The 24,402-nt window shown below is 33.8% G+C and overlaps 1 protein-coding gene across 1 annotated transcript in view; it reads right to left on the bottom strand.

Moving 5' to 3' along the window:
• Nucleotides 1-95: 95 nt before the first annotated feature.
• Nucleotides 96-24,402, bottom strand: part of LOC149940308 (cell adhesion molecule Dscam1-like) — a 153,547-nt gene continuing 129,240 nt past the window's right edge. The window contains exons 10-28 of the mRNA XM_090177193.1: nt 22,783-22,944; nt 21,467-21,751; nt 20,788-20,907; nt 19,970-20,143; nt 15,972-16,119; nt 15,615-15,763; nt 15,406-15,537; nt 14,565-14,732; nt 13,851-13,921; nt 13,540-13,777; nt 11,369-11,467; nt 7,324-7,509; nt 4,682-4,975; nt 4,431-4,583; nt 3,310-3,491; nt 3,136-3,217; nt 2,390-2,482; nt 1,133-1,163; nt 96-1,067 (exon numbers count right to left, since the gene is read on the bottom strand). Of these exons, the coding sequence (XP_090033319.1) occupies nt 1,019-1,067; nt 1,133-1,163; nt 2,390-2,482; nt 3,136-3,217; nt 3,310-3,491; nt 4,431-4,583; nt 4,682-4,975; nt 7,324-7,509; nt 11,369-11,467; nt 13,540-13,777; nt 13,851-13,921; nt 14,565-14,732; nt 15,406-15,537; nt 15,615-15,763; nt 15,972-16,119; nt 19,970-20,143; nt 20,788-20,907; nt 21,467-21,751; nt 22,783-22,944 (2,816 nt within the window). The 3' untranslated portion in view covers nt 96-1,018. The remainder of the gene's footprint in view (nt 1,068-1,132; nt 1,164-2,389; nt 2,483-3,135; nt 3,218-3,309; nt 3,492-4,430; nt 4,584-4,681; nt 4,976-7,323; nt 7,510-11,368; nt 11,468-13,539; nt 13,778-13,850; nt 13,922-14,564; nt 14,733-15,405; nt 15,538-15,614; nt 15,764-15,971; nt 16,120-19,969; nt 20,144-20,787; nt 20,908-21,466; nt 21,752-22,782; nt 22,945-24,402) is intronic.

Raw genomic sequence — 24,402 nt, 5'->3', positions numbered from 1 at the left:
ATTCTTACAATATCAACTGTCATGAGCTTAGTCAATAAATGAAAATCGGTTAGGAAAACAATCGAAATAAGTTTATTTCAATCAAAAAGGCACTACAACAATTTACTATATAATCATTAAAAATCCATAAGATTATGTTTTCAATGGAAAAGATTTCTTTAAAAAAATTATCACAACTTGCCTTAGTCAATTCAAACTTTAAAAATGTACAATATGTATTTTATCTTTTCAATGAAATTGGATCGCAACAAAAGTGAGACGAACCGAAAAGCGGTCTTCTTCTCTAAACGACGGATTTGAATTGGTCGAGACACGCGCGCCCTCTGACAAGGGACACGCGATCAATTGATAAAAACTAGTTCCAAATGTTTTATGTTTTATAGATTGTAATTCTAAGCTCATACATTATAGGTCTTAATTATAAATACTAAAACAACGAAGTTTTTATGATTTTCCTTTTTTTAAATATTACTCGTATTTATTTTTTTCTTATACTGTAGATAAAAATTACCTTGGAGTCAACTTTAACGTTTCAAGTTAAGTTTTAAAATATTCTCTCACATTTTAAATAAAGTACGAAAGATATTCACAGGACGTAGTGAAAGATATTTTTCTTTTTAGAAATTTTTCGAACGTCTTTTTTTGGAGCGGTGATCACGATTCAAACATTTAAGTACCGAACTGTATGTTATGATGATCATCTTATTATTATTTTTTTTTACAATTTATAATTTATATCGAAATATTCCAAAATTTTGAGCCCGGTTTTAGATCTTAAATAAAGATTCAACTCGTTTCAATGCCGCTAAATGTGTCTTTTCTTTTCATTGATTTCTTACGATTTCGATTAAGAAAAGAAAAAATTCAGGCTAAGATATATTATATAGCTTATTGTAAATTCGTAAATCCGTGTACCCCATCGCGAATGCCACCTCGCGGCGATCTCAGTCATCAAGCCTTCCAACGAGATGTTTAAAGTTTTGACAACATTAGGACTCGTCATAAAATATTTTCCAAATTAATCGTGAGTTTTAATTGTTTTGTTCTTTAATCGGCACTTCTGACATCTGCGAGATTGGGCGTAAGATTTTTGTTCGCAGAGTTCGCCTGTTTTAATGATGAAACAAACTACCGTTGTCTCTTTCCTTGTTTATGTAAAAACCCTGAAAATAGATATAAAGAGGGCTCAAATACGCACACCTTATTCGGAGAGCAGGGAAGATTAAGACAAATAAAGGCAAACAAAGTTGTTTACCTTTATTTGCCTTAATACTGCCATTTTGAATAAATCCTATTACAGCGAGGAAAGGATAGAGTAACGCAAGCGGATTTAGGTAATCAAAGTGTAATTCCAGATCTCCAAGTCTCCTAAAAAGGTTTTCCGGTTCTCAGTACTAGCTCCAAACAAAACCCTTTTAAATTACATTGAGTGATTGTATTATGAATTTGAAAATAACTAAAACGCTTCAAATAATGTTGGACTCACAGCATGTCAAATTACTGGTCTGACTATTTTTTGGCTTGAATTTAAGTAGTTGTTTCATTCATCGTTATTATAGCCGCTTATTAACTTTAAGTTTTGCAATGAACTACACAATTTTGGAAAATCAATTGTAGTGAAATGTATCTAATTATACAGCTAAATGTAAGTACATTTCAATTAAGAGCTTCTTAATATATCACCGAATAGGAAAAACAAACGCATTGTTTTAATATTAATGTGGAAATAACCTTACTTTTAGAACCGACTATAAACTGTTTTAAAGCGTAAATGGGCTAAGATTTACTAAAATTATAATTATATTATACGCTCAGTTTGGTCTGGTGGAAAAACTTTATGATCATTAAGGAAGGCCCTGGTCTTAATATGTAAATGGCTAAAAGGAAAATGATTACGTAAAGCGAAGAGCGCGAAGGTGACTTTACACCAAATCGATTTGTGTTCATGTTCGCTTAAAGATTGGAACAGGTAAAGCTGCCACGAAAAGTGTATACACGCAGTTTCCGCAATGGGTGATTAAGCGCAGACGTTTTGCTTCGCAATTTCAGAGGCGCGTAATGGTCATCGTAATGCGAGGAAACAGCGCCAACATTAAAACAAAAACCACGTAAAAGACGTATTCAGTAATAAAAGTGAATTGTTAGGCGTAAAATATTCTTTTCTTTAGTCCTTTTAAACAATGAATTTCTAATATAGCGCTCCGAAAATATGTGCAACCAATAAAATCCGTAATGATTTAAGAGGTTAATTATTCAAACTAAGAACACATTTATGTGGTTTATATTATTGATTTCCAAAAGATGCTTTAATCGTAGTATCATCTAATGATACGGTATTAATGCTGTAAAGAGGATATTAGTATATATTACCCAAACGACCCAAGTATACCTGATTTCTTTTTGGCAACGTTTACTCCACTTTTACTGTCCGTTTCTGGATTACTGTGCAGTACGCTCTGACCATTTGGGTCTGGAGTGGACCCTGGGATTGACAAATATTTATAATTGTGTTAGTTGAAGTAACCATAATTAACACATATAAGAAAACAATTAGCACACGAATTATTAATAACATTTCTTGGTCGTAAAAGCTTTGACCTTTTTTTTAATATTAGTGGATAATTTGAAACGGCACGCATTACGTTTGGTATTTAAATATAATGAAAAATATTTCCAATTTAAAAAACATTTGAAAGGTAAAACTGAACTGTAGAGAAATATCAGAGATTGAATAAATTATATTTGTAAATTTAATTTTTATTTGCGTATGTTCGAGTGTAAAATTCTCTTTTACGCGTAATTTAAGGCATTTTAACTTTTTCAATTTCATTCGCGCATAACTTTAAAATAAATAAAGATAAATATTTTTAATATACTGACATAACAACCAATGCAAATGCCCACACTGACTTTTGATATCAATTTACGTTACAATAAGCACAAGATCTGCTTTAGATATCATTTTGAATAACTAGATGCTTGAACTTTTTCCACATTAAAGAAGGTACAGTAGACCTAACTTAAACAATTTTCGTTCAGCAATCAGAAAGAACAATAAAATTTGGTTATACCAGCTTACTAAACAGACGTAAATATAAACAGTTAATTGTATAGCTTATTTAATAGAATATTTACCTGGACTATGGTATATGAGAGCATCCAACCTTGGAGGCCTTGGCGTTCTCTTCACTGTCGCGTAAAGAGGCTCATCTTGAAACTGAATGCGCATACGTGCGTATTTAATGAAATTATTCGTTTTAAATATATTTTAAAAACGTATAAATTAGAATGATAAATTATATATCTTACAGTTTTATAACCAATTTCGTTAGCTTGGCAATTTTCGTAATCACAGTTAAAGTTCGTGGTGGCAAAAGGAGAAGAGTATAAATTGGAAGCGACATGCTTACTCTGAGCAACTTTCTCTAACTCTGTTAATTGGACGGAGTCCGGCATCACTGGTTTCGGGAAACCATCCGTTGAGCAGTTACCTGCACGCCAGAATAGATGGCCAAAGAGAAATCAATGAACCACGTTATAAATAAGTAATCATTTGAAAACGTTAGGTGGTTTACACTTGTTCATATGTGAGACGATAAGAACCAAAGTTAAACAAAAAAAGGGTTTTAATAAGTCTTTAGACTTTTCTTCTATGAAACATGTTTCTTCAATGTATAACATTCTGTTCAATGTTTCTTTATATTTTTCCAAAACGTTAGCAGGCGATTTTTATCTACTCACAATTTTGTACACGATTTTTATTTGTGAGATAGGACGGATGGCTAGTATATTTTAAAATTTTTCTACTTTTTCTCAGCTGGGCTTAAAAGAACCACTTTCTACTTCCTAACCACAGGCTGAACACTCACGAACCCTGAGACCTCATAAATCACCCAACGCCAATTTGTAAATTCTAATTTCTAAAAAAACATTTTAGCTGGAAGACTTTATCCGAGTCTTTGCACTATAAATTGTGAGTGGTATACCGACTATATGTTTAGCTAAAATTACACATTCGATTTGGAGCCTTTGAGATAAAAGGACAAACTGAATTTTGCGAATAAAAATGGTTTCCTAAAAATAGTCCTTCAAATCTTATTTCCCTTGCCCCTCTAAAAAAAGTCCTAATAATATATATCAACATTTCTTTACATTTTTACCCGTGGTTATCTTTGACTGATATACCTATGGACAATTATGTCAACAGATATTTTTTCTGTGATATTTAAAATTTTTATTGTAAAGTAAATTAGTTTCTTGACGAAATACTCCTCATTTCTACAAAAATAGTAAAATTAAAGCAACGTGATCTATAACCCGTTTTTAAATGTATCGCGTCGTCCATAAAGAAATGTTTTAAATCAGCAAAATGACTTCAAATCTAACTAAAATTGGAATGTAATATTCTCCGAATATTAAAAAAGACTCACAATGCGAATTCCTTCTTTTCTTCACAACTGCGCACACAACGACAAGAATAGCAACTACAATGACTAAAGAAATAACGACTGGAATAATGATTGTCAAATCTAAAAATAATGATCCAGTGCTCTTCTGAATAACTGTTTTGGCCGAGTTGGCAGCTGCGTGAAAGGATTAAAGAGTAAAGAGGCAGTTATTAATATGCCGAATGCGGCTTCTATTGAAAACAAGCGCGCGCGGACGTGTAAAAATAGCTCACCGGAATTATTCAGGAGCGTCGAGAAAGTGTATTCGTTTTCTACTAAGCCGGCGCTATTAGCAACAATGACTTGTAAATCATATTCTACTCCGGAAGACAGGTTGGAGATTTCGTAGTCGTACTCGTCGGGGGAAACCCTTTCGGCCGGAACTGTCCAACCTCTGGTGCGACTGGGCTTGTAACGGATCAGGAAAGACTCTATTGGGCAACCGCCGTCTTTCCAAGCTGTCAAATGCACAACGGCTGATGTCAAATTGGCGGAAACCGCGTACCTTTTATCCGGAGGAACCGGGGCTGCAAAGACAAAGCTGCCACCTTGAAGAGATTCTGACTATATTTCAAACTTATAGTAAAAACTTTCCTGATTTAAAATGTATTCGATTTATTATTGTAGGAAATGCTTTCTTAAGCTGTCAGGATTATCAGGGAAGTTATATACCGGATAAGACCCTTTTCGAGAAATACTTACTCGCTTCCCTAGAGGCCCTTTCCTAATAACCAAATAGCCCTAGCGAAGTATATTTAAAAAACAAACGATTTCTGCAATTGTTATTCCGCTATTTAAGTTTTCAATAAACTAATTTTTTGTTTTTTTATATTAATATTGTTTTGTTTTTGGTTTTTCTATTTATATATTTTTTATACCTAATATATTTTTTATATATTTATTTTGATTTTATATATTTATTTTGTTTTATATATTTATTTTGTTTTTATATATTTATTTTGTTTATATTTATTTAGTTTTTATATATTTATTTTTATTTTATATATTTATTTTGTTTTATATATTTATTTTGTTTTTATATATTTATTTTGTTTATATTTATTTAGTTTTTATATATTTACTAGCTTTAAATACCGGCTTCACCCGGGGTCTTAGTTTTAATGAATTAGATCTGATTGGAACGTAAGAAAGGTAAACGCTGTAGCAAAAACGCAATACGCGTAGCAAAAAGTCCTGAACTACTTAAAAATTCCAACTAAACCTCCCCTTCTACGAAGTCCCTTTCTTTCACACTAACTCCCCTTCTACGAATTTCACACTAACCCGTTAAAAAGTTTAAAGGTCGGGACGGGTGCAAGGAACTCAAAATAGGAGATAGGGGAAGCAAAAAAAGTCCAAAGTCGAGTGAAATAAAAATAAAATTGAATTAGATTAATAACCATGTCAGGTATTTGGAATTAGGCGCGTTTAGATAGAAATCAGGCCCTGAACATTGAGTTAAAATTTCAAAGCTAACCGTTCTCGAGTTTTTCGGAACATGACATACAAATAAATAAATAAAAGGACAAACTTTAAGACTTATAGTCATAGATTTTGTTATTATATATTGTTTTTATATTTCTTTGGTTATTATATATTTTTATTTTTGTCTTCGTGTGTTAGAATTTTTATATTTTTATTTTGGTCTTCAATTGTTAGAATTTTTATATTTTTATTTCGGTCTTCAATTGTTAGAATTTTTATATTTTTATTTTGGTCTTCAATTGTTAGAATTTTTACATTTTTATTTTGGTCTTCAATTGTTAGAATTTTTACATTTTTATTTCGGTCTTCAATTGTTAGAATTTTTATATTTACATTTTAAGCTTTCTTTCACGACTTAAAAGAAATTAAATATAAATCTTCAATTTGAAAGTTTTATCCAGCAGTAGACTTTTCTAAAAAAATACTTATTATGTGCTTATTTTGCGTATAGAGAGGCAGAAGGTTTGGCCCGATTTTTCATGAACCAGCGAGGCTCTTAAAAGAATTATCTGGCAAACCTGCCAACCTAGTTGTCTGGATAAATAGTGGATTTTTGATCAAAATCCTAATCATTTAAAGGGTTCCATCAGCCTCGTAAGGAGAGATACTTTCGCCCCCCCCCCTAGCCAGTCCGGATTTGGATTTCGATTACCGCCACTAGAAGGCGCACGTCGCGCTAAGCGAATGTACAATGACCGCGTAGTATTCCTCCGCGAGTTCGCCAGTGTTTTAAAATTTTCGGTTTTAACAATGTCGAGCAATGAAATTAATGGTAATAATAAAATACATGATAAACGAAAAGAAAATCAATCACTAAGACAATTCGTTGAACAAGAACAACTTTCCATATTAATTCTAATTAAATTCCAATAAAAGCAAACTAGGCCTAGGTGACAAAACTTCGTCCATTTCGACCGATATCGAAATCCGAATTTCCGCGAAATAACCACGTGTTTTTTAAAGTTTCGTATTACCAAAAATTTGTCTACTTCCGCGTTAAAAAAATAGTGCTATTTCGCCCCCCACTGTCATCCCCATACGAGGCCGATGGAACCCTTTAAAGGTTATAGTTTTATACAAACCATTATAAAAAGTTAATGAACTATATCTCATTGATTTTGTAAATAGTTCAGTTATGGACTTACTATATTTTGAAATATACTATCTTAACGTAGGCTACATTAGCTATATTTTGAAAATCGAGTTTATGGGTGACGCTTAAGAAAGTGCCAATCAAACAGGAATGAGCATAAGCAAAATTTATAAACCAAGGAGTTTGCAAGTCCTACTGAAGTAGCGCTAAGTTGTCTTTGTGAAAGTTTTTGGCCTGTTTAACTAGGAATTTATAGAAAGGTCAATTGGAAAAAGGTGGATTGATGTGGAATTTTACCTTTTCCTTCTGTTTTGGCGCTGATGATTTCACCGGCCTCTCCTCGGCCGGCTTCGTTGTAAGATTTGAGGAAGAACTGGTAACGCGTGCCACAACGAAGATGGACGGCTTTGTACGAACCGTGTTCGCCCTGCAGTTTTATTTCTTGCCACTCATCTTTGTCAGCCCTTTGAAAAATAAGGTAGCCTAGAAAGGAGAACAACCTTGATCAAAATAAATTTGTGATTTCCCAGTTTATGAAATACTTGTAATACATTATTTAAATACCCCAGCATACAATTTATGCTCAAATATAAAATTAAGAGATTAACTATTAGTTATAACCGTCGTTTGGTTATGACATGTTCTCGACGAATTAAAAAATATTTGGAGTAAGAAACCATGTACATTTTTGGAATTTTGAATAACTTTGATTTAATTGCAAAAATCAGCTATCAATGCATTGAGTACCTCAAACAGTCAAATACTGTTAAGCCACGTATATTATTGGTTTCTGAGCAATTATTTTATCTAGCGAAAAATATTTCTGGTAGTGGAAGAAAAATTCCAGCATTTGGTAGTGTTCAGACTGGTCACAGCTAGTATTGATATGTATTCCGAGTGTGTGTGAAAACAAAAGCTTCAAAGCCCAGATGTAGATAATTTTTTCTAATTAATAAATTTAAAATTTACCGATTGATCCGTTTCATGAAATTAAATATTTATCAATTTCAATGCTGCCTTGAAATTGAAATTGAGTTTAAATAAGATGGATTTCATATTAAAATGTATTTTTATGCTTTATATCAATTATGTACTTCGACCAAACCTAAAATATTCCGTTTAAAATTGTTCACGATATGAAATGTTAGTATAGTTAATCGAATAGAGTTGGAAAACGTATGCAATGTTATGACCATTGAATTGGGAATATTACAGCTAGAATGACCATTTCCATCTGCCTTCTGCGAAACAATTGTTTCAAAATTAAGTACACTATCATTTGTCAGTGGCGCCATCCGTTGTTAGCGGCAGAAACTATATACTATTCAATTGAATTAAAAGTACTAATGTACTTTGAAAGTAATAGATGGCGCCACCCGTATTATGAGCTGACGGCTGAGAGCGCTGACTCGTAATTTCAGAATTTGATTTGCGAAACCACGACTCCCGACTAGCGGTATTATTCCAAATTCAATGGTTATGACGGATACAATTTCTTATGATAATTTTCCAACTGAGAATTATCACAGCAACGGATTAAAACCAACTGCCTAAAACGTCTACAAAGAAAGGATTATTTCATTTCGAAATCTGGTAGTGAAACGTTTCAGGTATTTAGTAATAGTATAGAATAAAAAGGTAGTCAGGCCATATAAACAAAGAAGTGATTCTTTAGTTTTCAAATCTGGTAGTGGAACGTTCAAAGTATTAATAACGCTATTTATTTTCCAAAAATGACGTTAGAAAGTTAAGCCTTGGTACAATTATTACATAATTAAAAAATGCTTCAGAAAAATTGTAAAGATATAAAATAGGACTCTAGATGGAGCTTATTTTGGTAGTAGGACTAAATGGCAAGGAGTAGGGAAAGTAGGACTCTTGATTGGCTTATATTGGTAGCTAGACTGTTGTAAATATTATTTTGGATATTGTACTTAACTACGAATGAGTCAATTACTTTAACAAATAGTCGATATTACTGAACATTAATATCAAATATTTATAAAAATAAAAAAGGTACTAATACAAAACCAGTTCTTTGAACTGAAAAAACGGCGTATATTCTGTAAAATACTACGGCTAAGACGATAAAGATATTAACAATTTATATTATATCAAAAGAGAATCCTCCAACTCCCTATACCGCCAATGTAAAACTTTTGAAACGTCTTGTTTTCGACAAGTAGCGAAAAAGTAGTTTGCTCTCCAAAACGTCGGTTGGAAAACCTGAAACGTAGGTATAGATCATCTTTGGTTTAAAACTTTAAACGCGAAAGGCGGGCAAGGCTTAAGTTTTTTCAAAGCGTATTGAGAAATTATATAGAGATATCGCCTTCAGAATCAGGATTATTGTTCATTAGTATACATTTTTATGATAGCAAATAATAGAAATAATGTAGAAATTACCAATATCAATCAAAACGAGGCGAGTCCCTCAAAATTTAAAATCCCCAGCAAATGAGCAACATCCTATGGGAATTCCATTGAGTTGGGAATATTAATCTAGAGATCCAACATAGATATAGGAAACGTATATAAAGGCCAAGATAAAATATTTCAAAGGGAGTGAATACGGAGGTGACAGCTAGCAGAAACGAGTAATTTCTGCAGGCTATCCTTATAAGGCGCTATCTATCGGTAAGAAAGCTCGTGCTATCATCACTAGAGCCATTGTCTCCTGCTTAAAAATTATACTAAAAGTCACCAACAGATGGTGTCTTAAGACTACGGCCTGCGGAAAGGTCAAGCACTTAGTACTAAAATGCTAAGAGACCTCGCGCTTCCGGTCACGTGCCTTCCTCGGTGTCTGCTAGGTGTCAATTCCGTATTTTATGTTAGGCTTAGACGCCCCGAAATTTATCTAGACCTTTATATACATTTCTTATATCTATGAGTTCCAATCAAATCTGCTCCCCGCGAAACAAGTTTTTTGAAAATTACGAATGTTCCGTCTCCTCTAAAATGACGAGACAACGTTATCATATTACCCGTGGCGCCATCCATTACTTTTGAAAAAAAAAAATATTTTTGCCGGAACGAACCATTGAGAGATAGAAGGCGCCACAGGTAGAATGATAAAGTTTTCTCGTCATTTGGGAGCAGACGGCAGAATTCTTACTTTTTAAAAACTTGTTTCGCGAAATACTGAAATCCGACGTTTTGAATGGACCTCTAGATTAATATTCCCAACTCAATGGGGAATTCTACGAGCTAAAATGTAAATAATAGTCTCAGTTTTGCCAATGTGTGGGATAATTTTTCGCGATTTTTTAGGCTGTGCGGGATAAAGGAATTTTTAAGCGAAAATAGTTGATTTTGTGGGATTTTTGACCTTAAAAGTTTTTCTTAATTTTGAAAAACCACTAGGCCTGTTTCCGAAAATATCATCAAGCTTATCTTTTTGTAAATCAAATTGAATGAAACTATTTGTATTTTTTAATTTAATTGTTCACCGCGCTAGTCTACGAAACTAGAAAATATTTTGCATGTTTTCCGCTGAGTTTGGGTGGGGCGTGGCTAAAACGTTTTCGGGGTTTGGCTGAAAAATTTGTAACTGGACAGTGGGATTTTCGCTCCTCAAACATTAGCAACACTGAATAGTCTGCATTTTTCAAATATTTTCTCCGCTACTGCATGCTCGCGTATGAATAGAGGGGCTATCCAATCATTCCAATGTAAGAAATTTGGTACATCTGATTTCAGATTTCAAGTGATTTCGAATTTTCAATATTCAATTGATTTAAGCTATTAAAGCTACAAAATTTACGTGATTTCACTCCTGATTTTTTACACCTGAAGTCCCTCGGTATGAATATATCGAGAGCAGGGCCGTAACCAGGGGGGGGGGGGGTCGGGCCGTGCCCACCCTGAAGCGTATGGTTGTATGTACAATTTTTTATTTATTTTTTATTATTTTCCATTGCGTGCCGACCCTGAAATCAAATCCTGGTTACGGTGCTGATCGAGAGGACTATATTTTCTAGCCACATATCGCCTTATCAAATCTGTATCCCTACGAATAACTCTAGTTCGAAAACGAGACGTTTCACGAATTTAGTTAGAGGCTTCCGATTATATGAATATTAATATAATACAATTGTCTCAATTCTTTCTATTAGTATTTATGTTATTTATTTATTTATCAGCTAGCCTGATAAATACATTTTCACATAAATACTCATAGAAGAATTGAAAAAAATGTATTATATTAATATTCATATAATATAAATTGTGAATATCTGTCCCCTCTTAGCCGTTATATATTAAAGAATAAACGCCGTTTTTTTTAGTTTAAAGAACTGATTTTTGAATAATTATCTTTGGTGTGTACCACAATACAAACCTGAAACTGGATTTTCAGTGTCCCTGGTGGGAGTCCATCCAAGCAGGGCAGACGTCCACGTTATTTCTAATATCTCCATTTTTGGGGTTGTAGGTGGGTCTGCAAAAAAGAAAACTAAGCATTTGAAGCACGAGTATTTTGCTTTCGTGTTTGTGAACAATATTTCCGTTTCTAAAATTAGAACATATTAATCAACCCTTACAAATTAATTTTAACATGGTTTCGCTCTTTGAGACATAGAGTTCATCAATGTAGCCCATTTAAAGATCCCAGTAATGTTCTGTTGAATTCCTCCATAACAAATTTTGCAAGATAAATTTGGTCGTTTTACTAAATAATCAATTTCATTTTATCCTCCAGGATTTTCTACTTTAAATGTTTTGAATATTATCTGGCTGCTAACTAAAGCATTAAATAATGGTTTAAATAGTGTGAATAACAAAAACCATCTTTTGGCGAAATAAGTACGAGTATACAAAGAGAGACATTTGCGGTACACCCGGGCACACGAAGAAACAGATAATTGTATTTCGACAATACTCATACCATTACATAAAGCTTGTTTTAGTATTGTTCAAACGACGTTGTTAATTCTTCGTGTACCCTGGGTTAGCCAAAGGTGTGCAATTTGTTAAAATTAGATTACAAACGTACTTGTTTGCGTTAGACCCCGACGCCGCGAAATTTTTGTCGGCGGCGGCAGCGTGAACCGGCGTTTTTTTTATAAAAAAAAATATTTTTATACTAGAAAGTACAATACAACCCACCTGTGGTCCTGCTCCTGGTTTAATTTATTCCAAGTATAGGCTTATTTTATTTACGCTTGTTTAGAATAATAATTAACAACATATGTAACAAAATTACTCATAAGTATGGTTTGTGTAGATGAAGTTAAATAATGAGTAGTTCAGAAAAAGAAAAGGTTGGGGAAAATGACCAATACGGTTCAGAGATCGCTTTCCGAAAATGGAACAAGTCGATGTTGAAGTGGGATGGATATTCCACCAGCGTTATTAAAACCCATACCAAGCCTAGAAGAGTTAGGCTTAGGCTCAAAAGAATCTGCAAAGACTCCAACCTTGTAGATGCCCCAGAAAAGCTCAACCTGAATTTTAAATATTTTTTCCAGCAAACCTGCTTCTTTTATTTGACCTTGGATTATTAATCCAATATTTGGCAATGCAAATTATTTTAGAACCTGAGTTTCCGAAAACTTCATTAATTTGCATATTAATTGTACTTGCCAGTATATTGTAGTTCATTTTAGCTCTTAAGCCTTGGTTGTTCAAACCTATTTGTTTACTAAAATAATGGCCGTCAGTTTATCAAACGTAGAGCTAATTGTTCGACGGCATAATCGGCATTTGAGATTCGATGACGTCAAATATGACATCAAATAGGACGTCAAATATTACCTAGGATACGGATGACGCAATATCTGTGAAACAAACCGTTAGTGAAGAAATAGAGCTAGTGGCATACTTATGAGTAATTATGTTACATATGTTAACAGCATATAATAATTCCAAGCTTCGCTACTGCTGAAAACCGTGAAAACCGCGTGGCAGCATTTTATACAGAACTAATCGGCGTCGCGCTGGAAAATAATCGGCGGCGGCGGCGCGCCGACTAAAATTTAAAATCGGCGGTGGCGTTGAAAAAATATCGGCGTCGGCGGCGTGCCGGGGGGTACTTCGGCGGCGTCGGGGTCTAGTTTGCGTTAGCCGGCGAACTGAAAGCGCGCACTTAACCGATTTTAAAGAATGTTTCTACTCGGAAGTCGAAGAACTAACGACGTTGTTGTTTAAAACTTTAAAGCTACTGCATTGTTATTTTTAAAAGGGTTTTGTAATAAAACGTGGATGGAACAGTGGTAATTAGGTAATTCGTTTTTTCGAAAAAGGGTTGGTAGTTCTTTACTCAATGCTTTTTTTAAATAGTTTTAACGTTATTATAAAGTTTGAAAAGCTTGATTCTTTTTAATTTTAGAAAGGAGCAAACGAAATTGACTGACCTATATATCAAAAAATTTAAAGAAAATAAAACCAACTTAATTTGATGGTATTAATTTTTCTTTAAATCTACTGAAAAGAATATATCAAATATATCGTTGAAAATTCAAAGTATTACAAGGAATGTTTTGAGGAAAAGAAATAAGAGCTCGGCCATACCGTATTCAGACGTTTCGACCGAAGCTTCTTCGGAAGGCGGCCCCGCGCCTTTACTGTTGAACGCTTGTACAATGACTCCGTATTTGGTGCTCCTCTTCAGTCCAGCAATGTGTACTTCGTCTTTCACCTGAATATCAGTGTCGAGGGTTTTGTACACGTAAGGATCTTTGCTTCCCGAAGCTTTGTACCCTACGTAGTAACCCGTTATCTTTCCATTCTGAAGGTCCTTTGAGGGAGGCTGAAAAGTGCCGATGGATAAAGTTCGAATGAAACGATGGCGTGAACGTTAAATAATAACGGTGTGTACCTACGCGCCATGTTATCTTGACGGACTTGGAGCTGGTCGACGTCGCCCGTACCTTCAGCGGAGGGCCCCCTGGAGCTAATGGAATAAAGAACACGAACTGAGAATGCGTCTGCTAGAGTATTGAAGCTGATGTTTAATTTACAATCTTCTTAAACGACGTTGGATCTAGCGATTTTTAAGAACTGTCGCGGTTATGAAAAGAAAATAATTCGGTCTATTGAAAGCAAATTAAATTTGTGTTAAATGAACCGTTCTTGAACGAAGCCGCTTTCTTTGACAAAAAGAGTATTGAATGAAAGGACTCCAGCATTTGAGATATGTAGTGATACGAATCATATTCTGGAAATTTTCTGCCTTGCGTAGCTCGTGCGGTTAACAAAATGCAAAAGCCAGCGTGGCCCTTTTAACATGGAATATTGGTTACAAACGAGAGGTTCTTTCAAATATGTTATGTCACATTTATTTGGGAAAACTAAAGTTAATAAAATCCAAACCTTGTGAATTTATCTTAACTTATTTTCATAGTATATTTATTTTATTGATGTTTTTAGTTAGTTAAAGGATAATTTAAAATGGTTAGGGTATTCTGGTTATGAATTATTCAAATGAAATAACTCAATCCTAGACAACCGGGTTTTCATCCTTCGGCTCAAATATAATTGCGGTATTAAAAATTCTAAGATATGAAACGTGATTTGACTTTCAATTTGCTATTTACCTTCTTCCGCAGTGAGAATTTCAACAGATCGACTTGGTTCACTTCTGCCAATTCTATTTTCAGCGAGAACTCTGAAGTGGTACATGTGAGCTGGCTTCAAACTATGTATGCTGGCAGTTGTTTCCGTTCCTGGAAAACTAGTGTTCTTCGGTTTTGTGTGCCAATTACCTAATGATTTCAGATAAATAAAATCACTACTGGATTAAGATGATAGTTTGTAACTCTATAATATTGTTGAAAAAAACATGATTTTATTTATTGCCATATATATCTTAATTGGCATAATTTTATAAGTAGTACAGTATTAAGAATCTTCCTAATAAAGTTTTAAAATTATCTTCTTTTGTTAAACTACTCCGTTACAAGCATTTGTATGGAAGTGTTTGCCTACTCAAATAGTTCATTATTGAAGTATAAACTTCAAAGTAAATATAATTTTGCAAACTATATAAGAATTGTGTTTGGTTTTCAATATTGAGATAACGTATACACAAAGGCAAGTATATAATTGATCTTTTATAAGTAAACTATCTATCTACGCTATTAAAAAGAAATGTATCCCGTTGCAGGCTCTAGAAAGTTTATAGTGAGCCCCTAACGCCAGAAGTCTACGCAGAATCACTGCTAAACATTCACCATGTGTATTACCGTAGTTATCGAAAAAAAGTAAAATTTCCCAAGGGTAGGAATATTTAACATATTTTTTTTAAAAAAAAGGTATCTGATGTATTTCACCCCACCCAGTTTTTCCTTTCGAAAAACGTTTTGTTAAATAAAGATGTTTGAAACTAATCACTAATTAGCGGTATGTAATATTCTACTGCTTTAAGTAATTACTCACTTGAGTCGTCTTTATGAACCACTATATATTGCGTTATTGGGCTATTTCCATTGAAAGGTGAGGCCCATTCCAGTTTGACGCTTCTGCTGGAGGCTTCAATGACCTTTAAATCCATTGGACTATCAGGCGGCTCTGGAAATTATTATTTTATGCATATTATTTTTGTAAACATTGTGAAAAGATACAGATATATGATAAAGAAACATTACCTTGAACTATAAGTTGAATTTTCGTTTCGTCTTCTCCGTAGGTGTTCCTTGCGGCACATTTGTAAAGCGCCGAGTCCGTTCTGTCCGTCTTCGTAATTATAATATCTGACGTTACTCCCGATGAATCCTGTGATTCCACAAGCTCAAACCTTAGATAACAACACCCATGATTAATTAACGTAAAATAATTAAGCTAAGCTTTATCAACTAAACCATACACTATCATACTGAAATGAAAATTACAGCTGTTGAAGAAAAATTAACTGCACTACACTACGATAGCTTTTTAGAAAAAACTACAATACCCAAATTGTACCGGTGTGAGCAATGGAAAACGACAGTAGTTAAAAAAAGTACCTTGAATCTGGACCGGGACTAATGGAGTAGTTGTCCTTGAGCCAATTGAGGGTGATTGGACTATCGCCAAGAGCGTGGCATTTCAAACGAGCAGAGTGTCCTTTTCGGACCATCTCAGCAGCAAACTTGCTTTTAAAGTAAGCAGCAACTGTAAGAAATAACTGTTAAGTTGCGTAAAACGAAACCTTACTAAAATTTAAATGGGCCAACAATTAATAAATATAACACTGTATGAAAAGTTTGGAAAATACATTTAATTCGCGCATACATAATGAAATAATTAATTTTATAGTAAAATATTATAATTTCAAAATTTATCCAGCGCAAATAAACGGTTTCTTAATCAATAAAATTACCATGTTCAACAATATTTGCGAAATAAGTCTTGCTATTAGAACAGTAGGATGTTCCTTAAAATCGTTTTGGGACGGTATGATATTTGCATGACATTCCAAAGAGGTTTCATATAATGATTTGAAAAGTAGAAATATTTTTTGTGGTTTTATACTTCCTTTTGAACGTAACGTAAATATCAATTTAATCGTGGTTAATCTAAAGCTAAATGTCACTGTCCACTCTTAAATATCGTTTCATTTAAAACCGAAATTTTCATCGTTATAGATCGATTTACAATAATTAAGGGGCAAAGACGACTTTAAAGGGGTAATATTCATCCGAGGTAACGTGGTGATGGCGTTATTTGTTAGTAGATGTCGCTCTGATAGCAGCATGACGTCATATTTTCGATTTTCAACGATTGGTTGAAAGTTTTCAATTTTTAGTGGAGAACGGTTTTGTCGAGATTTAAAATACCAAATTATCTTCCCTGATTGGATAGTTTAAAATCGTATTATAGTGTCATCTATGGCGTAGAGTGTTAACTAATGTTAAAATTAATTGTTAATTTGAATTACAAAAATTATATATTTTTAATAAGAATTTAAAGTACTATAATTTAGTAATTAATTAATAACTTTTAAAAAAGGTTTTTTTCATAAACTTTATAGTGTCGCCATCTACCTCAAACATTATTAAATAGGATGGTACCTCTGGTGGATTTCGCCCCTTTTTGGATATTTCCCTGTAGGCAATATGTGCATGCGTCTATATTAAAAATCCCCAATTGACCAAAAAACATTTTTGAAATATTCTTAATCCCTATTTTTGGTCAACGGAAAATCTTTGAAGTTTTTGAGCACCTTAAATGTATTTCAATTTAAATTGCAAATACATTTTGCATATGGCTGCGTTGAGTTATAAGTCTTAAGGGATAATAAACCGTTTCTGAGAAAAATGTTTTCATGATCCCGTTGCTCAACGTAAAGTAGAACCTCTCTGAACGATTTCTAAGTCCATTATCAATTTTTTTTTAAAGCCGCCTACCTAATAGCACCTCTAGTGTATGAAGGCTTAACTAAAATTCCCACGTATAAAAAAATTTGTTCAGTAACGCGAATCTGGGGAAAATCAGTTTTTACTTGATGTTTGCTTTATGACCGCTCATCGTCATAGTGACGTAGGAAGTTACTGAACGGTGTTATTTTAGTCAGCGCTGTTTTTAAAGATCGCGGCTATAAATGTTAACACCGATGCGTTTGACGTCAAGTCATCAAAAAACCTTCTCGCCGAGATGGTTTTTTTGATGAGCATCGGATGCCTATCGTGACGTCAAATCGGAAACGTGAAAAATCGTACAGTAACAAAATGTTGGCATCGATTACTCAGCGATGTTTTTGATGAGCGTTACTGAACGTACCCAAGGGTCTGACACCAACGTCACGATTTAAAAAAAAATTTATTATGTCCTCAGATTATATTTGCTCTGACTTTTGACTACCTAACCAATGTATTTTTGATATTTTTTAGCGTACTTTATTACGTCTGAAACTTTAATCGATTGTTTTAGTGACGTAATCATTAGACCCTACCACTTTCTTTTTGTCTCGTATTTTAAGCTTTAAAAAACGTCCGCGCGAGCAAACCTATATTAGCGTCTCTAGCAACCTTGACGAAAACCTGCTTTAATACCGATGACGCTATTGAGCAACCGATGAGCAACGTGACGTCGACAGCAGAAACGTACTGTACATAAGAAACCCTAACGTTTACTAGACGGTTAGTCCGTTACGCGTTAATGAACCCCGCCTATAAAGGCACCAATTGATCAACTTTCGTTTTACTGTCCAATGGCGACTATTCCTTTAACTTCAAAGACAACACATTTAGGCTACTCAACAGTTATATATGACGTCTTACTGACTTAATATAATTAAGGGGAATAAATTGATGCAAATTGCTCATAAAGTGGCATGCTTGAGAAATTATACAAGGTGTTTTGAATTTTTCTGACTGGGCATTTTTTTCAGAAACTGCAAGAGATAGAGAGTTGCGAAATTTTCCGGGTATTATTTCTAAATTTCCGAAAAATCGGAAATTCTTTCGGGTTTTTGTAATAAATTGTTTTTCAACGGTAGGTGCTAGAAAAAACGTTTCAATGAGAAAGTTGTAGAGTGCTGTCGAAAATGTTCAAAAAAATAGGTTTCATTGGAAGAGAACCCTTTTTCACGAAGATATGAGCTGTTGAAAAAAACAATCCGTCCATCGGGGCCAATAGCCTTCGAATTTTTGTACGTAAATGAAATTATTCGGTGACGCAAATTGAATTGGCAGGAACGGTCAAGTTCGATGGCCTGCGAGGTCTCCGCAACTAACTCCGATGAGCTTTTTCGTGTGGGGGTTCATCAAAGCACAAGTTTACGAGACGCCGGTTGAGAACATCGAATATTTGCGTCACCGAATCATTGCAGCCTTCGAACTTGTCACTCCAGATAGGATCAGACGCTCGTTTCAAAACATGCTTCATCGTGCCCAAACATGTATCGCGGCAAACGAAGGTATCATAGAGCCTCACTTGTAAAATTCTTATGTTTATTCGAATAAAATGTTCAATAAAATCGAGCAATCAACTACCAGTTTAAGGGGAAACTTTCTCTTATTCGAGTCGAGTAACTAAAAAAAAACCTCGAGTAATATTTTTAACGAGTCGTGTTATCAAGTACTTGATTAAGAGCAGGTTTAATTTAAGTAATTATAAAATTTAATAAAATATGAGTATTCCTTTGATTTAAATGAACCACAGTTTCCACAACTTTGTAGGTACCGTTTATTGCCCACCAAAAAGTTGTAAAAACCCCTCTTTGTACTTTGAAGCAACGAGGATAGAAAAACAAATACTCAACGAGTTTAGAGAGCAGCTTATTCAAGTAATCGAGTACGCAAATTCTTTTCGGTACTCGGAAATCGACGAGTATTCTCTTATTACATATTCGAGGTCGAATTTGAGTACTTGCAAAGCCCTAAAAGTAATATTTTAAAATCGATAACGTTTCCGAAATTGTTGAAACAGATCTTAATTGATATATTTGCTGCTAGCGAGAATGTATTGATTTTTAATGGGCAATAATCACTATGTTGAGCCGATCAGCGTGAATCGTGGTAGAATTTTACACCGCCACCAAAGACTTTCGTTCTAGGGATATTATTTTATTTATGAGGAGCATTGGGAGCCACGACAAAACTCATCTCAACATTGTCATTTCCTCAAAGTATAAACATATAAATTCTTATTAAAAATAAAATACGGATAACATAAAATAAAATAGTCAATTTTGAAATATCGTTTAAGTTAAAGTAAAAGGAAATTTGTTGAAAACATTTAGGAGAAAATAGGAATTCAACCGAACTTAAACAGAAAGAAGGTTTTGCGGAAAATATATCTTTAGAACGAGGTTCAATTTCCTCGATATATAGGGAGTAAGATGCGTCGTCATTGAGGATTGTGGTCTTGCGGGGCTCGAAAGCGGAAATCTCAAGCTCCGGGTTCGCGGATAGACGGAATGATTTTATTACAGCCGCGTATATCCCGGCTTTCGGGGTAGGGCCGATAAGGGAGCTCCGTGGACCAGTCTGAGAGAGAGAACGAGAATAAAATCGCTTACTGTGAACGTTCAGTCGAACGACTTTGCTGAGTCCTTGTCCTATTCCATTGTTCGCCGAGCAGAGATAATATCCCGCGTCGTCCACTCGCGCCTGCGTCACCGATAAAGAACCGTTTTCAAAGACTTGTAGGTGAGGACTGCTGACTATGGCCTTGTAGTCTCCCGGAATGTCGCCTAACAGAATGAGAAGAAAAATAAAATATCGCTTAAGCCTCTTACAATATGGACACCGACAAAACTAGAAGACACGATTGAAGGATATATCGTCTACTTGAAAGAAAATATTTGGCTTTAATGTTGATCATTTATTTTTGAAGTATTGGGTTTTTCAGAATGTATCTAGAAATCCGTTCAGTACGCACTTATCAACAAATTTTTAATGATGGCAAATAAAGATAAATATATCGTGTCGTTTAAATTAGCTAGTTAAAGAAACATATTTCATTAAATACTATTATTAATATTTCGTTTAGTAATTTGAAATCCCCAGAAAAGCTACTTTATACGGTTCTAAAATGATTTTCAATGAATTTCGAAGAACCTTATAAAAACAATACATTTTATCAAGATAACGGTTCGCCACACTCTCTTCTTACAAAGAACTAATCTAGTAGGCCTTTTATTTATCCCTGGAATAAAGTACAGTTAAGAAATACACTGAATTTACGTGGTCGGGTTTCCAAAACCACCAAAATATCTCTGCGCGTCAGACCACTCTAACTCGAACGATCGATTCCGATACATTTTTCTTTGGAATTAATAAAGTATGGAACAATTGAAGGGCTGGAGATTTTTAATCGAAATAAAAAGAAATTCACCTGACGATTTGGTCCATCGCGTTCTTGGTTTAGGAAAGCCTTCTGCCTGGCAGTCTAAAACGACTCCTCTTCCTTTTATCACAGATACGTCTGAGGGCTCCAATAGCCATCGGGGCTGAACTGTTAAATAAATGAAATCCAATTCTTCAATCGTAACGAATTAAGGCTATTATAACTAAAATTGTTACTAATACAACGATGCTATTTTTATGTCGAAAATTCAAAAATTTCACCATTGGCAAACGACACCCTTTTCCGTACAGTTTCTGCACTTTTCATAATAAACAACTTTTAACATACCACCAAAAAACATTTGAGGCATTTGTTTATATTATAAAGAAAATCTACAGTAGCAATTGATATTGTTTCGAATTCTTTGAATTTTTTAGCACATTGACTATTAATGGGTCACACGACCGAATTACAACGCTCAATTCCCTGAGCCATATTTCTAAACTTTATTTGAAAAACAATTTCAACTATAGCAAAAACTCAGCTCTAAGTGAAAATCTCAACTTTTGTTTAATTGTGTTCTATAGGTAGCAATAGTATGCTTTTTAATAACAACTTTGTAAAAACACTATTATTCGGTGCGAATAGAAAACATATGTCAAACAAAGGAAGTCAAAACTGTAAAGGTGAAAATGTAATGCAATTTGCAGAAAGTAGAAGAGCCTACCGTGAATTACCATAGTGGCAGTGTGACTGGTAGTGCCGGCCTCATTCGTGGCCACACAAGTGTAATTACCACGATGATCTAGTCTTAGAGATTTGAAGAGAAGAGTTGATGAGTAATCTGCTGCTTCGTTTAATCTAATTCCAGTGTCTCCAGTGATCGGTACGCTGTCTTTCAACCACTCTATCTTAATTGGAAGATCACCGCTGCCAACGGTGCACATCACCGACGATCTCTGACCTTCACGAAGAGATTTCAAGAAGACAAATGGTTCTATGGCTGGTTTAACTATTAGAGAATAATTAATCGATATGTTATTAAAATGAAATGTAAATACCGTAAACAAAATTAGATTCAAGAATTTTAAAGCTAATTATTACACTTCTACCAATAAAGATTAAGTAACGGCTATTTCAAATACGTAAATTACATTTCATATTGAACCTATTAACAGCGTAACACCTTATATTTTCAAAACTTCTCCCAATATTCCCTTCCCTAACCTTTATGACGCTATCATTTCCAATCTCACCTTATTGCTCCGGGATGAATGAGCTATTTTTCCAAGGCATTAATTATCAACTTAAAAAAATGTAAGGAAGGAAATTGGTTTCAAATAATTTGGGTTCCGTTGATGCGTACCTTTTCTGGCTACATAATCGATTTGCTACGTCAATAATATCATATTTGATATAACTTATATTTGAATCTTGAAATTTAATATCCTCAAAATATCTTGATATTATACATCAGTTTCATATATTTGAATGATAATAGCTTTAATCAAAACTTTCTCATATTGCAAATAAAAATTATATCTATAATCTTTATATTCACCATTACTTTAAATGCCGAGTAATTAAAGTTACACTTATGGTAACTGAACGAAGGTGGCATTAATAACAAATACCTTTGAATACTCAATACTGAAAATGTCTGTTAAAGTAATTTTAACTACTGATGTAAGTAGCTCGTCCAGTTGAAGGCTAGCCACGGCCTTTCAAATTCTTTTTACATACCCCCGTGTCTATTTACTTGGTTATGTACGAAGATTAAATATTTAAATTTATAAACATTTTTTAAAATTCCAATTCCCTGTGTTATTGTTTAATGTTATATAGTTTGGCTCATATTTACTATGAAACAAGGCGTCATGTTTTATGTCATTTGCTCAAACGTTTGAAGTTAAGTATACCAGTCACTTAAACTAATAATTAATTTGTGTATACATAAATGTACCTCAAGAGATATAGTATCAGTAATAGTGCTTTTAGTCAATCCACAAGTTGAATATTTGGTAATGATAACAAAAAAATTACCTTGAACACGGACATGGACCGTGTTAAGGGCAGTAATTCCTTGGGGATTTTTGGCAACACACGTATAAGGGCCATCGTCAGTTGATCGTTCAACGTGGAAAACTTCTAATGTTCCATTTTCATAAACCTTTTGGCGATGGTTGACTGGGAGGCGATTACCGTCTGCAGAAAACAATTTATTAAATTTGGGGCCATAACGTTTAATAAATGCATTCTAAAAGATATTTTGCAAACAAAATCGACTTTGGTTTTAAAGTAGCAGTTGACAATAAGTTACTCAAAACTTACTAGAGATGGAAGAGTTTCACTCTACCTTCAATTGTTTAGTTTCCAATGACAAGCATTTCCATTGTTTATTCTCAAATTAATATATTAATCTACAGTAAAACCGTTTTCCGATAATATATGATGGTAAAATCTTAGGAATTCTCTAGTTTGGCGCATGAAATCAATTTCAAAGACGTTCAATTCCAGAATAATTACATAAAATTGATGAGGACAGTTAATTGCTTTGCATTCAGATATAAGAATTCTAACTATTTACTATAGAATATTTTGGTTTAAGAATTAGCCTATGGTTCTTGTCATTTATTTTAGTTGAGTAATTTCCAAAGGGCTATTTACTTCAGAACTTAATTTATTTCGCGTGGTTTAATTAAACATAAACGAATGTGTAAAATACCTGAACGTTATTGAGAACGTATTTAACTATTAATTACCTAGAATCTTTTGAAGTTTAGCGCACAGAAAACATTTCATACAAATGAATTTAACTAGGATAATTTAATTAAAGAAAACGATTTGATAACTAGCCGTGAGCCTGTAAATTATAATTTACGAGTTTCTGTTCAATATGTCAGTAGATGATCCATTAAAAAATAAGACCGTTGTTATATTACTAACGCTGTTGAATTTGGCATTGCCAGATGGAAAAAATGAGGGAACAAAGGTTAAGAGATCATTTAAAATAAGTAAAACATCGTCATCACAAAAAGGAAGCCAATCTAAATAATGTAATTGAAAATACTTGGTTCTTCGAACAAAAGACATTCTAGGTATATCATTTACAATTTGGTTGGTCTTCGCCTAATTCTATTGAAACGAAATATGTTTAAAAAGTAATAATGAAAAGACCGAATAGCTAATGACATTTTTCCGTATCTCTAATTGAGCAATGGATTTTGAATTCATAGGTATGCCAATGATGTATAATACATTTTTACGACTACAATTTGTATGGCTTACACGTAATTCAATATATTCTTTCGAAGGTTTGTGTCTCTGTCAGTCTGTCTGTCTCGTTAACTTTGCACAATTGTTCTCAATGTACAAAAAAGCAGATTACGCTATGTATATGGCCTTTCTCCAAACCTGAGGTGTTGGGGCCCCCATGATTTGGTTCGTTGGGCCGCTAAGATTTTTTTTAATTAATATTTCCTATGAATAGATAATATTAAATAAATTAAACACGTGAAATTCGAAACCATTGGGATCTATGTTCGTATTCGTCAAAACAGCAAGCGACGATTTAAAATTGTGCCATGTGCATTTTACATTTTTGTTCGCTTGCCAATATTTTATGCTGAAGCTTTCTTTTTAGTGAATTTTGTTTCTATTTTT

Source organism: Leiobunum rupestre, chromosome 6 (assembly GCF_980474605.1).
Source record: "Leiobunum rupestre chromosome 6, qqLeiRupe1.1.hap1, whole genome shotgun sequence".
NCBI lineage: Eukaryota > Metazoa > Arthropoda > Arachnida > Opiliones > Sclerosomatidae > Leiobunum > Leiobunum rupestre.
This window is presented reverse-complemented; position numbering and strand designations above follow the sequence as displayed.